Source organism: Danio rerio, chromosome 5, assembly GCF_049306965.1.
Source record: "Danio rerio strain Tuebingen ecotype United States chromosome 5, GRCz12tu, whole genome shotgun sequence".
Taxonomy (NCBI): Eukaryota; Metazoa; Chordata; class Actinopteri; order Cypriniformes; family Danionidae; genus Danio; species Danio rerio.
In genome coordinates this window covers 36,492,832-36,507,728 of record NC_133180.1, presented here as the reverse complement: position 1 = coordinate 36,507,728, position 14,897 = coordinate 36,492,832, and the positions used below count along the sequence as shown (strand labels likewise).

General features: G+C 34.4%; 1 protein-coding gene and 1 long non-coding RNA gene across 4 annotated transcripts in view; one reads left to right on the top strand and one right to left on the bottom strand.

Annotated features, from left to right (window-relative positions):
- rxfp2l (relaxin family peptide receptor 2, like) overlaps nt 1-9,244 on the top strand; it is an 80,482-nt gene extending 71,238 nt beyond the window's left edge. For all 3 annotated transcript variants that reach the window (XM_068221461.1, XM_009301606.4, XM_001919507.8), the window contains 3 exons: nt 2,033-2,443; nt 4,693-4,905; nt 7,156-9,244. In XM_068221461.1, coding sequence (XP_068077562.1) covers nt 2,033-2,443; nt 4,693-4,905; nt 7,156-7,295 — 764 coding nt within the window. In that variant the 3' untranslated portion in view covers nt 7,296-9,244. The remainder of the gene's footprint in view (nt 1-2,032; nt 2,444-4,692; nt 4,906-7,155) is intronic.
- The window catches only part of LOC110438657 (uncharacterized), a 66,563-nt gene extending 52,102 nt beyond the window's left edge, over nt 1-14,461 (bottom strand). The window contains exons 1-2 of the long non-coding RNA XR_002457031.3: nt 14,110-14,461; nt 13,110-13,208 (exon numbers count right to left, since the gene is read on the bottom strand). This is a non-coding gene — a long non-coding RNA (uncharacterized lncRNA). The remainder of the gene's footprint in view (nt 1-13,109; nt 13,209-14,109) is intronic.
- Between the last annotated feature and the right edge of the window lie 436 nt (nt 14,462-14,897).

Sequence of the window (14,897 nt, the reverse complement as noted above, 5' to 3'; positions counted from 1 at the left end):
GAAGTGATGAATGAAAACACGAGTGGGGAGAGAGATCTGTGAGGGGAGGAACATGTTTTGGAGTGAATGAAAGTGTGTGGGGGATTCAGTGCTTAGTAATTATTAGATGAACAAACACCTCAGCAGGTTTCTGGGACACAGAGATAAAGAGAGCAGCAATAAAAGAGACGCAAACAGGCCTGGCCATACACTACCAGAGATAAATACTGAATGAAACCAAGAAACCATAGGAAGGTGACTGAGCAATAAGGTATTTTATAGAGCCATCTATGACAATTATTTTTAAGAGAGCACATGAACAACTTTTCAAAGTCATTTCAAATGATGAAATTGAAGATAAGATTTACATAAATAGCACTTTTAAGAACTGCTCGCTAAAATATTCACCTTTTAAATAGTTTTTTCTGGTGATTAGTCATTTGAAAGGACATACTCCTGCTTTTTTCCCTTGTTTTAATATTTATGATTCTCTTTTTTGTTCCATGTGGCATTTCAATTCTTCATCATTGCATATGAGCACACCTTCACCATTTCAATGTGATCAAGTTTTAGCATGCCATATTGAACAGACACGGTTTAAAGTTTTGAATAACACTTTATCCATATAACATTTTAATTGGATTTGGTTGAGTATGGATTGGATTATATGTGTTTTGGTTGGACTTGACTACTTGTTTTTTAAAAGAGTATGATCCATGTATGGGTTATCTACTGTCTAAATAAATAAGTGGTGGCAAGAGGAGGCAAATGTAATTTGCTTTCCATTTATTACAAAAACAGTACTGCAAGAAACTTTTGGTTTCAACAAACAGAACTTAAAACCTGTAATTTTATTAAAAATAAAATGAAGAAATAATCAGCTGATTAAAAATAAATGATAAAATATTCAATACTGTTAAAAATTTACTGTTACTGTTGCTGATAATGCTTAATGTCGAAATCTAACATTTATTTTTGGTTTTATACTGATTGATTCAGTTCTTCAATCATAAAACTTGTGAACATGTTTCATTGCTAAATGAATCAATTTTGAAGAAATATTCAGTGGCATATTTTCGATGGCGGGTTGTTGTCACCTATTGGTTAATAATGTAATTGCTGCCTACAACTTTCTTTTTTGAGCATCAAGTTAAATGCACATGTTTCACGCAGCGGATGCCGTTCCAGCTGCAACCTATCTCTGGGAAACATCCATACACACTCATACACTACAATTTAGCCTACCCAATTCACCTGTACCACATATCTTTGGACTGTGGGGGAAACCAGAGCACCCGGAGGAAACCCAAGCGAACGCAGGGAGAACATGCAAACTCCATACAGAAATGCCAACTGACCCAGCTGAGGCTCGAACCAGTGACCCTCTTGCTGTGAGGCGACAGCACTAAACTAAGGATTAATCTACAAGTAAAAAAAAATGTATAAGCCTAATTTGCGGGTCATGTGCTTTCCAAACTGTGGGTTGTGATCTTTATGAATCATGGATCAACCGTGATCCGTAACATCCCGAATATATAAATTCAATATATTTTTTTTTTAAATTAAGTAGTTTTTTTAAGTTGATGTTTTTGATCTAAACAGCATATAATTTGAGTTTATTGTTTTTTTTTATTTTCCCTACATTTTTTTTCAGCTTTATTTAAATGACCAACAATTAGTTTGGTGCCTGTAAACAGCATGTTTTCATGTTTTTCTTTTTTTTTTTTCCTTTCCATAGTCTTAGTTTTAGCTATTTTATTAGTTCAATTTGTTCACCTTATCTAAGTTAGTTTCCATGTGAGCCTTTCTAACTATCATTTGTAAGTTATTGCATCTAAAATAATCAGTCATATTTTTAGGACTAAAAGTGCCAGATCGATACATGGACAGGTAAATGGATAGATGAATGAAAGATTGATGAATGCATGGAAAGGATGGACATGGCAAATGGCTGCATGGGCAGATGGACAAATGGGTCAGGGATGAACTGATGGCAATGGACAGATTGATGACAGCTTTTAAATGTAATGTTCCGTTTGTTTGTCTCCAATAGGTGCAGACTGTCTCATGGGTGTATATCTGCTTTTCATCGGTGCCTTTGACATCAAGTACTGCGGCGAGTACAACCGTCATGCTCAGATTTGGATGGAAAGCCTGTCCTGCCAGCTGATTGGCTCTTTGGCCATGTTGTCTACAGAAGTGTCTGTCATGATGCTGACCTACATGACACTAGAGAAATACCTGTGCATCGTCTTCCCGTTCCAGCATTACCGTGCCGGGCGAAAACAGACCCTGTGCTCACTGACCTTCATCTGGCTACTAGGATTTATCATTGCCGTTATTCCCTTCTGGGATAAACAGACATTTGGGAACTTTTATGGGCGGAATGGAGTGTGTTTCCCTCTTCACTCAGACCAGACGGAGAAACCTGGTGCTAGATGCTATTCCACAGCCATTTTTCTCGGTAAGGTCACTGGAGTATACAGATTTTGTGCGCTATATGTTTGAGGGCTGAATAAGTCAGTATGTGTGCGTTTATGCGTTTGTTTATGCGCAGCTCTACAAGTTCGGGACTTGTAGAGCTGTGCATTGATGGATTACTCTTTAGCGTTTGGACTCCCATCAGTGAATATTAAAACTCATTGAACTGAACTGAGCTAGTCTATATACTGTACTGAACTTAAACTCTGAAAACTGAACAGCACTGTTTTAATTCACTATAATCTTCTAGTGAAGCTGCTTTGACACAATCTACATTGTAAAAGCGCTATAGAAATAAAGATGAACTGAGTTAAATTGTTCTCTGAAGCTGACTTAGCAGTTAATTACTTTTTTGGATCATTTAAAAATTGTATAGCACATTTACTAATTAAACAACGCTCTATATCAAAAAGCTTTCAGTTAATTCAATTTAGGAGGGTAAATCATATTTGTTCTGCTATCAGTGGTGTAAAGTAAAATATTACAAATACTCAAATTACTGTAATTCAGTAGTTTTTCTCAGGAATTGTAATTGACTAAGTAGTTTAAAAAATGTGTACTTTCACTTTCCCTGAAGTACATTTTAAGTTATGTATCTGTACTTTTACTCCACTACTTTCCTTCAACCTGCAGTCACTAGTTTATTTTTTCTTGTCTATGGGGATTGGCTAAGTAAAAAATCAGTCCTGTGATTCCTGTACAATCAAAACACACATAGAAAAGTAAATTGCAACCATACAAACAACCTTTAAGACAAGGGCACTTCATAAATGCAGCAAACCATATTAAAAGTGTCCAAGATGATGTCCAAAATCAATGACCCAGAGGCTGGTTAAACTGCCTGTCACTGATGAGATGATGGCAGATGTTTACTCTATGACTAAACTTGCCAAATAGACTTAAACAATCATTAAATGTACTTCAGAATGTTAGGTTTACACACACACACACTCGAATTGCATGTAAAAGCATCAGCTTTTCAAGGAGTAATACTTAACACTCACTACTTGAGTACTTTTAAAAGGGCTGCTTTTTATTTATACTTTAAGTTAATATTTACAACCGATACTTTTACTCTACTTGATACCTAGAAAAAAGACCTAGAATTGCTTAGTTCAAGTGTTCACACTTAGCTGATGATTGATTGTAAGCAAGTTTGGCATGCTGTCCCGGGAGAGAGCCCTGAGCTCAAAGGTTCTTGAGCCCTGGGCTCCCTCCCGTTTGGAGGGCGAGAGGGGAGCCTTGAGCTCAGGTAGATCTCGACAACTCCCCCTTTATAAACACTGATGGCTAAAAATTGAATGCTATGAAAAGATATGCTGCATGGTGAGAAATTAACTGTAGTGCAAAATTTAGATTTATCAATTTACTTGTTATGCATGTTTTTGGAATGTGGGAGGAAACCGGAGGACCCGGGGAAAACCAACGCAAGCACGGGAAGAACATGCAAACTACGCACAGAAATGACCACCGACCTGTTAAAGGACTAGAACCGGTGACGTTCTTGCAGTGAGGCGACAGTGCTAATCACTGGGCCACCGTGCTGCCCTATGGAGGGAAAGGTGAAGAGGTAGGGGTGGAAGGGGGGATTCTTTAAATCGAAGATGACTGTAGTGAAAAAACCCTGGCTCTTTATAGCGGGTTAGGAATTGCCTGATTGGTGGATCATGCATGCTAATGCAGAACCAGCCGTGTTCAATCATAATCACGTGCTCCTCTCGAAATTAGTTTATAAATAAACTTCACAAAATAAAACAGCTTCCAAGTAGATGCCTCATTGTGGGCATGTTTCAAGCATACGCTAAAAAATGTGGGGTTGTTGAAAACTAACTCTGGGGAAAATGTTGCAGTTTTACATTAAATCTTGCAAAATACATTTAAAAACTTATCCCAAATATTGGGTTTGCTCATCATGTTAAGCCTTCAACAAATTTGAAAAAGGTTGGTTACTGTATATGACAAAACAATTACTACACAACCATTAAAGAGCTTATTTATTTTGCTGAACACTTTATGTGTGAATGAAAGTGTATGGGTGTTTCCCAGTGGTGGGTTGCAGCTGGAAGGACATCAGATGCGTAAAACATATGCTGGATCATTTGGCAGTCGATTCTGCTGTGGCGACTTCTGATTAATAAAGGAATTAAGCCGAAAAAAAATTGAATGAATGAACGAATGAATAAACTTTTGAGTCAATGTTACTGATATTTGTTGTGTATGTTTTTCTTTCAGGTCTGAATCTGCTGGCTTTTGTGATGATCGTATTTTCTTACTCCAGTATGTTTTACTCAGTCCAGAAGACAGCAAAGACAGCGCGTCAAACAGTATATGATCGGGAAGTGACTATTGCAAAGCGATTTTTTTTCATCGTGTTCACTGACGCCCTGTGCTGGATCCCCATCTTCCTCTTGAAAATACTCTCACTGCTAAGAGTACAGATCGCAGGTAGGGTGAAAAAAAATGTGTGATCACAATTTTCAAGCTAATTTATGCTGACAGCACACTGCCAGGTTATTATGAGTGTATGTCTTAACTCATAATTGGTGAGACCGCAGTTTAGATGCAGATTAGCTAATGATGGTCATGAGGCAGCCCATTAATTACTGTGGAGAAATAAAGCCTGTGTATTGCAAATCACTGCAATATCCGTGCCTGCTTTCCAATCAATGATAATGCAAATTCCCCTGGCTTGTCCTTCTGGGTCTGGTGTTGAATGTATAAAGAAGGATTTACTGGACCTAACAACTAGATCTGATCTTTGCACCAGCAGACATCGATTTATTTAAATGTTCTTTTGCGAATAATGCACTATTGCATTTACATAACTACAATGCATTTACATAACCCCAACTTGTTTAACAATTTCAGTTTTTTTTCGACACATTTCTATACATAATAATTTTAATAACTCATTTCTGTTAACTGATATTTTTCCCCCCATGATAAATAAATAACATTTTACAAGATATTTTTAAGATAGTAGTATTCAGCTTAAAGTGACATTTAAAGGCTTAGATTAAATTAAGTTAATTTGGCAGAGTTGGGGTAATTAGATCATTGTATGTCCATGTTTTTTTTTTTCTTTGTTTTTGTAGACAATTAAAATATATATATATTTTGAGGGGGCTAACATTATAGACCTGAAAATGTTCTTTAAAAGTAAAAACTAAAGTAAAAGTAAAAACTGCTTTTATTCTAGAAAAAAACAAAACAATAATAAGACTTCCTCCAGAAGAAACAATATGATAGTAAATAGTGTGAAAATGCATTGATTTGTTAAACAATATTTGGGGAATATTTCAAAAAGAAAAAAAATCATAGGAAGACTAATAATTTTGACTTCAACTGCATCAACTACATCCACAAGAATAGAGTATAGAACATTTAATTAATATCTGTTCCTGTAGAGGTAACAGATATGTAGTTATAGGCATAACTAGCATAACTAATAACTAAGGACAAAAAAGTAAGACTAAATAAATTCAAAATTTAAAGTAACAAACCAACATACAAAGATGGATGATTTTCCATGACAATATATGATCAGCTTGATGTATCAGATTCAGAAAAAAATAAAACTTTGTGGCTACTATATTTATTTAAAAAACTTACTTAGTGGCTGTTTCAAAGCGTAAGTTTCTAAAAATGTGCAAATGACAAAAAAGTGCATTGCTGAAAATGACTTATTCATGTGCATATTGCATATCAAGTCAAAAGGCTAACTGTGTACAACATGAGCGCATACATAAGACACCTGAGGCAACCAAAACATCAGCAGCAGGCTACTAGACTGTGTGCAGAAGAATTTGGTGGTGCTGGCTTGTAGTGGATCCATGTGGATAAGGGATTGTTTATAGCATCTTGTTGTCTGTATCTGTTATCTGTTTTGACTAAGTACATTTTTACATTATTGTCAAGTGAATGTACCTTGAGAGTGAAGGTACTAGGTGATAGCTATCCTTTAAATGAAAGTATGAAAATAATGAATTTTAAATGAGAAGACATATATTCTTCTAATTGAGACTTACTATATTAATAACTTTATTAACTTACAGGCATAGATAATAAAATCAATAAATCATGAAGTTTGTATTTACTGTTGATATTAATGCTGCTATTATTTTTATTATTATTTCTATTATTATCATAATCATTATTAATATCATTATTAACAACAATATTATTATTATTATTTTAATTATTATTATTATTATTATTATTATTAATAATAATAATAATAATAATAATAATAATAATAATAATAATAATAATAATAATTTTGTTTCCAGAAAATTGGCCATTTGGTGAGAATAACAATTTGTTTTATGTTCTTCTTCTTCTACCAAATACACATTCCTTAACTTTTATATAAAAATTATATACTATAAAAAGTATATATTATTTTTATTAAAAGGATTACATCTCTTTGTTGATTTTATTTTTTCCTTCAAGCTGAATTTTTAAGGCAAACACAACAGACAAGCAAGTAGCCAGTCTAAGCTGAGAGGTGCATTTTGATTAGCAGATGTCTGAGACCTGAAGCCTCGGGTACAACAAAGATTAGACATTCAACCACCATGAGCACACGCGTACACTTATCAGCTAGAATGGATTTGCAGTTCTTCCCTTGGACAATGCAATTTAATCTGCAAGCTCTTCTCTCTCTCTCTCGTTCTGTCTGTCTCTCTTCTCCAGGTACTATCATTCTGTGGGTGGTGATTTTTATCCTTCCTATAAACAGTGCCCTGAACCCCATCCTGTACACAATCACAACCAGCGCGTTTCAGCAGCGACTTAAACAGTGTCTGAAATATCGCTGCCAGCAGACTAACTGACACAAACACACACTATGCATCTGCTCTGAGATTAATATTCCATGTGGATTAAAAAGTGAATAGATGACAGGATAATGACCCCACACACATACAGTACACACACGCACAAACACTCAAGATGCTCTCCTCCTCTGCACAAGTTAATAAGGCTTAGAGAAGCCTGCAGGGTTGAAGAAATGAGAGCGCACACAGCCACATTAACCAGCAGACCATCATCAACAATATATGCTTATGCAATTAATATGTAAAACCAGCCTTATATGGAAAAGCAAAGAAAGCACATACCGTAAACCTAAGAAACTGCAACTGCCATAAAGACCTGGAGCAGCGCATGTGTACCAGGAGAAAGCCAAACTCTGTGGCTGTCAGAGGAGCAGATAGGAGACTGTTCGGGACGGACCCGGCGGGATGAGGATTGGAATGCTTCCGACTGATTTAATTGCATTTTTGTTTGCTTGTGTGGATGTGTTTGGAAAACAAAGAATCAGGGATGGCAGTTGCATATAGTCAGGAAACATTACTTGAAGGGCCGTTCATGACACCTTTATAATCATGACATGACATGTCAGGAATATGAATGAATTTTTATGATAACTGCTATTAAGTGTCATTCGCTCAGTTATGTCATTTTAAATGCAAATGTGACATTGTTTGATATGTCTTTGTTATGACAACTTGACTTTGCTATAACAACATGCTTTGTCAAAAATCTTTCATGATGCAATTTTAATGGGTTAGATGCACACAGACTTTTAATTTCAGTCAGCCAGCCCCAGGGCTTCTGGTGAATTGTCATTCCAAAATTGACGCATTTAAGATCTGATTTCTTTACAAAACAGTGATCTTCACTGCTTGGCTAAGATGCACTATATGGTGGGTCTCAAACCAAACAAGAAGCACTTCATGTGTTTAAAATAATTAATTTTACCCCAGTGTTTTCAATAGAGTTTCTGTGCTAGCTTGCAGCTTATGATGGTGCCTGTGTTTCTACCTCTTTTCACGCTTTAATAAACAAATAAATTCTTAAGTCTATTTAACTGAATGTATTGTAATTACATTATAACAATAATGCTGTAAAATAAAGCTTATGAAACTGAAAATTGTCACGTTGACCTTTTATCAGAAGTTCATAATTGGCTGAAAAACACGGGATGTGCATATAGCCCATTGTGTCATGGATATTCTTCTGATCACTTTTATCACAACAAAACAGTTTACAGGGACAGCTTCTCTGGTGTCGGTACTCTGTCAAATAAATTTATAACAGCTTAATAATAATTGATGACATTTAAATGCCAAATTCAATTGGCACCACTAGTAGTTTAGGTTAAAAATTCATATTACAAGTGTACTTGCATAATTACATTCATGTTTATGACGGATTTATGACAAGTTATGTTGTCTTGGTATTGTCAAATTGTCGTGACAAAGACACTGACAGGTTGTGATGTATTTGGTTCTGTAAAGTTGTGATAAAGACATTTCAAACAATGTCACTTTTGCATTTTAAAGGACAGCTGACAAATGACACTTAATGACTGTTGAGCATGCATAAAATGTCATTCATATTCATGATATGTGTCATGTCATAATTGTGTCATGTCATTTATGAACACCCCCTTCAAGTAACGTGTTACCAAACTGAAAATGAATATGGTGGAGAAGGAAGTATGTGTATTGAAACGATTCAACCATGAAAGATCACAATAAAAAACAATCACAGCACTAAAATGTACAAAGGAATAGATACTGTGTGTGTTCACATTGACATCAAATGATTCACGTTGCTGTTATTAAATTACATGACTTTTATTGTGTGATTTTATTATCCATGAAGTTCACAGCTTTCTTTTGTCTGATGTGATTGTCATTTGTCTAAAGTATGTAAAAATGAATGTAAAAACCAAATAATTGCAACAAATAAATAATAATTATTTAAATATACATAACTGAAGCAGTTTGGCAGCACTGATTTCTTTTCCTACATCTGGCGTACTGTAATCAGCTTTCAGACAATGTTTTGTAAGAAAGACTTAGGATGGAGTTCATTATCAGAGAGTGGCTTTACTGAGGAAAGACACTCCCTGATCTCCCTTGCAGTGCTCAGGCTTAATAAAAAAGCATCCAAGGTCAGTCATCTGCTAACTGAGCTGTATCATTTATAGCTGCAGGTTAGTGTTTGAGTCACAGAAAGTCAGACAACAAAGCCTGATTCGAATATCAATCTATTCAGCTCAAACAAATACAGAAGAAATGGGCCCAGGGAGCATTCTTGCATTGCCCACCCTAAATTACATCGGTGGACATGAAATCAGTTCATATTACAGGCTGCTGTGGTTATATTAATTGCCTAATTAAAAGTCTCACATTATGGATCTATACTTTTTTAATGTATCATCCTTGAGAAGCAGTGGAAATGAACATTCCTGGTTTTGTGCACTGAGCATACAGAGAATAAGGATTTGGATTTTCCCATTTTTTAAATTTAATAACTTTTAACTGAAAGAAATTCAAGCTTGTATTTTGGTTGCTTTACCAAGGAATAATATATATTTGGTCACAATTGACTTGATGTTCAAAAAAGTATTTTTAAGTTTCAACCTAAAGCTTATAAAAAAGATTTCTGACATAGATTTTGCAGATGAACAAATTAAACTTCGGTAACATTTTAGAATAACTATCCGTTGTAACTAATTAATAGATCATTAATAAACTGTTAGTTAATGAGTTATAAATTACTTGTTGAATAAAAGTTAATAGTTTGTTAATTATCTATAACCGTGCCTTATAGATAGCCAAAAGATAACTTACAGGCTGTTAGTTAACAAGTTCTAAACAACTTGATACTGTATTTTAATGATTTATAACTATATCTAATATATTAGCAATAGATCATGAACAAGCTGTTAGTAAAGTACTTATAGTATTTAATTATCAGTCAATAGTTTATATATGTTATTGGGACGTTATTCTAGTTGCAACTATTCTTCATTTATTAACTGTTAGTAAATAAGAAATAGTTGCAGCTTTAGATAAAATGACCCAATAACATTCTTTAGCTAATAACTAACACTTAACTAATATATTAACTCACATTTTACAGATCAATTGGTCATAGTTTGTTAACCACCTACCAGTGAAACCTTTGTAGAACAGCAAATGGATGGAACAAGTTCAAGCTACAGAAATTTGATGTAATATTTAAAAAATAAATAAATGAATAAATAAATAAATAAATAAATAAATAATTATATATATATATATATATATATATATATATATATATATATATATATATATATATATATGTATATATATATATATATATATATATATATATATATATATATATCCATTCATAGGCTTTTCTGTGTGCTGAATTTAAACCAAAGAAACTTTATAGATGAAATTTGTAATATTGTGTTTAATGTATAGAAACACACATACTGAGCCATCACATGGCAGAACAGCAGTATACAACAAAATACAAACCCATGAGGTTTGTTTTCATTTAAACATGAAAACAAAATAAATACAAATTATTTTATTAAAGTCCAACAAAAGTTTTACTGGTGTTATTAGATGGTAAACAAACGATGAACAACTGATCTGTAAAGTGTGAGTTAATATATTAGTTAAGTGTTAGTTTTAAGCTTATGTATGTTATTGGGACGTTATTCTAAAGTTGCAACTATTCCTCATTTACTAACATTTAGTAAATGAAGAATAGTTGCAACTAAAATCATGCCCAATAACATATATAAACTATTAACTGATACTTAAGTCTTTAGTAACTACTTTACTAACAGCTTGTTCATGATCTATTACTAGTTTATTAGGTATAGTTATAAGTACTTAAAATACAGTTAACAAGACATTTAGGACAGCTTGTACTGTAAGTTATCTATTGGCTATAAAAAAAGGCACAGTTATAAATAATTAACAAACTATTAACTTTTATTTAACAAGTCATTTATAACTCTTTACCTGAAAGTTTGTTAATGATCTATTAACTATTTATAACGGATAGTTATTCTAAAGTGTTACTGAAAACAGGAGCATTCTGTCTTTTTTAATGCTCTTGTAAAGTCATGCCATAGTTTTACGCATGGAAGTAAACCGAGAACCATCTTTTCAGTGGTCTTCGTCTATTTGTTTGGTTTTCACAAATGTAATGTGTGCATTTATATAACACATTTGTCGTGTATTCCCCCAAAGCACTTTACAATCATGAGAGGGGCCCCTGTGAACTCATTAACTCAGATGTATTTTCTTGTTATGCCCAAACTTTGTTCACTGTAGGTTTTGCTAAGCTAACTCTGTAAAAGTCAATGCTTTCCTTTGCATTGAACTTTAAGCATATTACATTCAGAGATGTTGTTTATGCTGTATGTTGTTTATTAATCTGCATTACACATGAACTAAAGTTTAAAATATGATATCGTAGTGGACCACCCCTTTAACGACAATAATATGATAAATATCCACATGCCTGAAAAGTGGCCTCAGTGTTGTTCTTTTTTTACCAGCTATCAGACAATCTATTTATCTAATCGCTACAACAGGTAAGGCACAATCAAAACTGAAGGGATAAAAAGAGAGTGCATAAAACAGAAGGGGAGGTCAGAGAGAGATAAAGAGAGAGAACTGCAATAAATCTAAAACCTACCTAATTCAACATTGTGAATAAAACTTACAGCATGCAACTGCTACAGGCCATTTTTCATAAAGACAATTGCATCAACGCATTTCTAGGCATTACATTGTTATCTAGAGCAGGTGATAACAATGAGAAGGAAGCACTGAAGTACAAGGAAATTAATTGCTGTGCAAAAGACCACCAGCCTGTGTCAAGCTCTTGGAAAAAAACAGGAAACCACTTTGGATTCTAGGCAGATGATCAACAGGACATCACATTAGTACATTGCTAATCTGGCACATGCTTTGTTACCCGTCATACTAAATTAGGAAACCCTAATTTAGGGTAACCTCTAGGTTTAGTTTCAATGCTGAAGAAGATCCTTCTGATCCTTTGTTTTGCTCAAATTTATTTCCAAATATGCTTATTTCATTGATTTTATATACTGTAGGTTTATAAAGATAATTCCTCCACTTTAAAATATAATCCTTGCTTGTGAGATTAATTACTCTTTTACAATAACAATTGTTTACAATTTGACAAATTGATGATAGTCCTTTAACCCTCCTGTTCACGAGCAGTTCAAAAATGACGCGGGAACTATTACGACAGCAGAAAACAACCTAAACAACCATTATTAATCTTGAAGTTTGGTAACTTTTTCTAAAACGAGCCCAACATTTAAGGTATAATGACTATAATGAAATATTATAAAGAAACCATTAATAAAACCATTTGAAAACCACAAAAACTACTGCCGCACACATGCACACTCCAACACTCTCTCTCTCTCTCTCTCACACACACACACACACACACACTAAGGATCTGCTGCTTTAACTTTTATGAATATTGTCTTCCTAAAACATTTTACACTTCAGCAGGTACTTCTCTCATTAGAAAATAAACCCTTTCCTTTAGTCAAATCATGAGCCCACTGATTAAACATTGATTAAATACTGCTCACTTATGAGGGAAAAAATAGACATTGCCAGAGATTTGACGAATGATGCTGTCGTTTCTTTATAGAGCTGTTAAGAAAATGAGCTGCAAGTTGCAACAAGCACATTTGTTGGTAAGTTATTGTGAAGACTGCATTTTTATATGTGTTTGTGTGTGTGTGTAGTATGTATTTATTTATTTACATATTAAAAATAGATTGCTTAAATACTCACCCTCAGGTCATCTAAGATTTAAGTAACTATTTCCATTCAGAAGAACATCAAAGAAGAAGTTGAGCCAAAACTGTGGTCCTTAATGCAGATCCCAGCACTCTGAAAGTCAGAAAAAAGGCAAAACAAAAATAAAGCCTATATAGCTCCTGACAAAATATTGAGCTCTTATGGAAAAAATAAAGATAATTATCTTTAATGCACAGCCTTGCCCTTGGCTAATGGTGCAAAGAACATTCACAACAGTCTGCAGTACTGACATTCGATGCACTTTATGTGCATCTGCAAAAATCACACATGTTCAGCTGCAGTTTGTTTTAGCCCTCATCTCATTGGAAAGACGTTCCTCAGCCTACATTTTTGCAAAACATAAAATGCATTCTGGGTGACAAGGTGGCTCAGTAACATATGCTGGATAAGTTTGTGGTTCATTCTTCTGTGGCGACCCCTGATGAATAAAGGGACTAACTTGAAGGAAAATGAATGAATGAATGAATATTCATCCCCCTGGGCAAGTTTTGTTGCATGTTTCAGATAGGTCACCCAATACCAGCAAACCAGTGACATAAACACTTCCCTACACCCAACCAACAGTTTTTAAAAGCAAACATAGAAGTGCACTGCGACCACAATTTTATCATGATTTTACATTGCTTTTGTCTATTTTGTGCAAATGTGCTTCACTGGACTTGAACCCAAGCACTCTGCATCAGAAGTACAATACTGTCCAAAGCGAGCTACTGAGCAAATTGACTACAACGGAAAAGTTGTCTATATGGAGACAGTGAGGCAAACATATTTGATTATTGTGGACATCAATAAGGGGTTTCGTGGCATTTATTTGGTTGTGCAAATAACAGCAACAAAAATTATGCTCAATTCTGTGAAATATTGAAAATAAAATAAACCCTTTGAAATTGAACTTCAGAACTGTGACCTTCAGCATGTACACATTATAATGTTAAAGAGGTTTAATAGGCAATAATTAGATTGTAAACCTTACCATTTAGCTGGAGTGCAGTGCAGTAACATTATTCTGTGCTTCTAAATGGCTGTACTTTTTTTTCCCATGTTCCTGGTGCACACAGTCAAATTGCTTAAAACTGCATCTCCTCACGTAGCCTATTTTTAGGACACGGGGCTACAATGTAACCTGCTCACCTAATGTTTACGTTATACGTTTGTACAACGTTTATACGTTTATACTATTTGCTCAGAACCACCGGAACTCTGAATCTGCGTCTTGTTGTTGTCCACTGTTACTGTCGTGTTGGCTGTTACTGTCCACCGGTGGTAGCATTTCGGTCACGGACGCATACTTTGAGAGCCTTCCTAAGTCAAACACGCGGTTTTCCGACAAGCCAACCAGGGGTGCTGAAAAATAATCGACTGAATGTCAGTGGGCGGGTTACAATAACAAAAACAAAAGACACTTAACTCACTTTCTAGGCAGAATAACTCTTGTTTTACAGATAAACAACGTTCACTTGACATGTTTCTTAAATATCTGCTACCATATTATGATATTTGTATGCTCTAGATGAATTAGAAACTTAAATACCTTTATATGGACATACCTTCGATCCCTGCTTCATATATTCACTTCAGCACCTATACGGTATGTGCCAGAGTGCAATATGATTGCAACATCACAACATAAAGTGCTCAGGGGTTTTTAAGGCATAGTTTTAATAAATATTTTTCATCGAACATCAATGCTCATGTTTTACCTGAATATTAAATTAAATTGAATTCAATATTAGATTTATTGACATGACAAATGTTACAAAT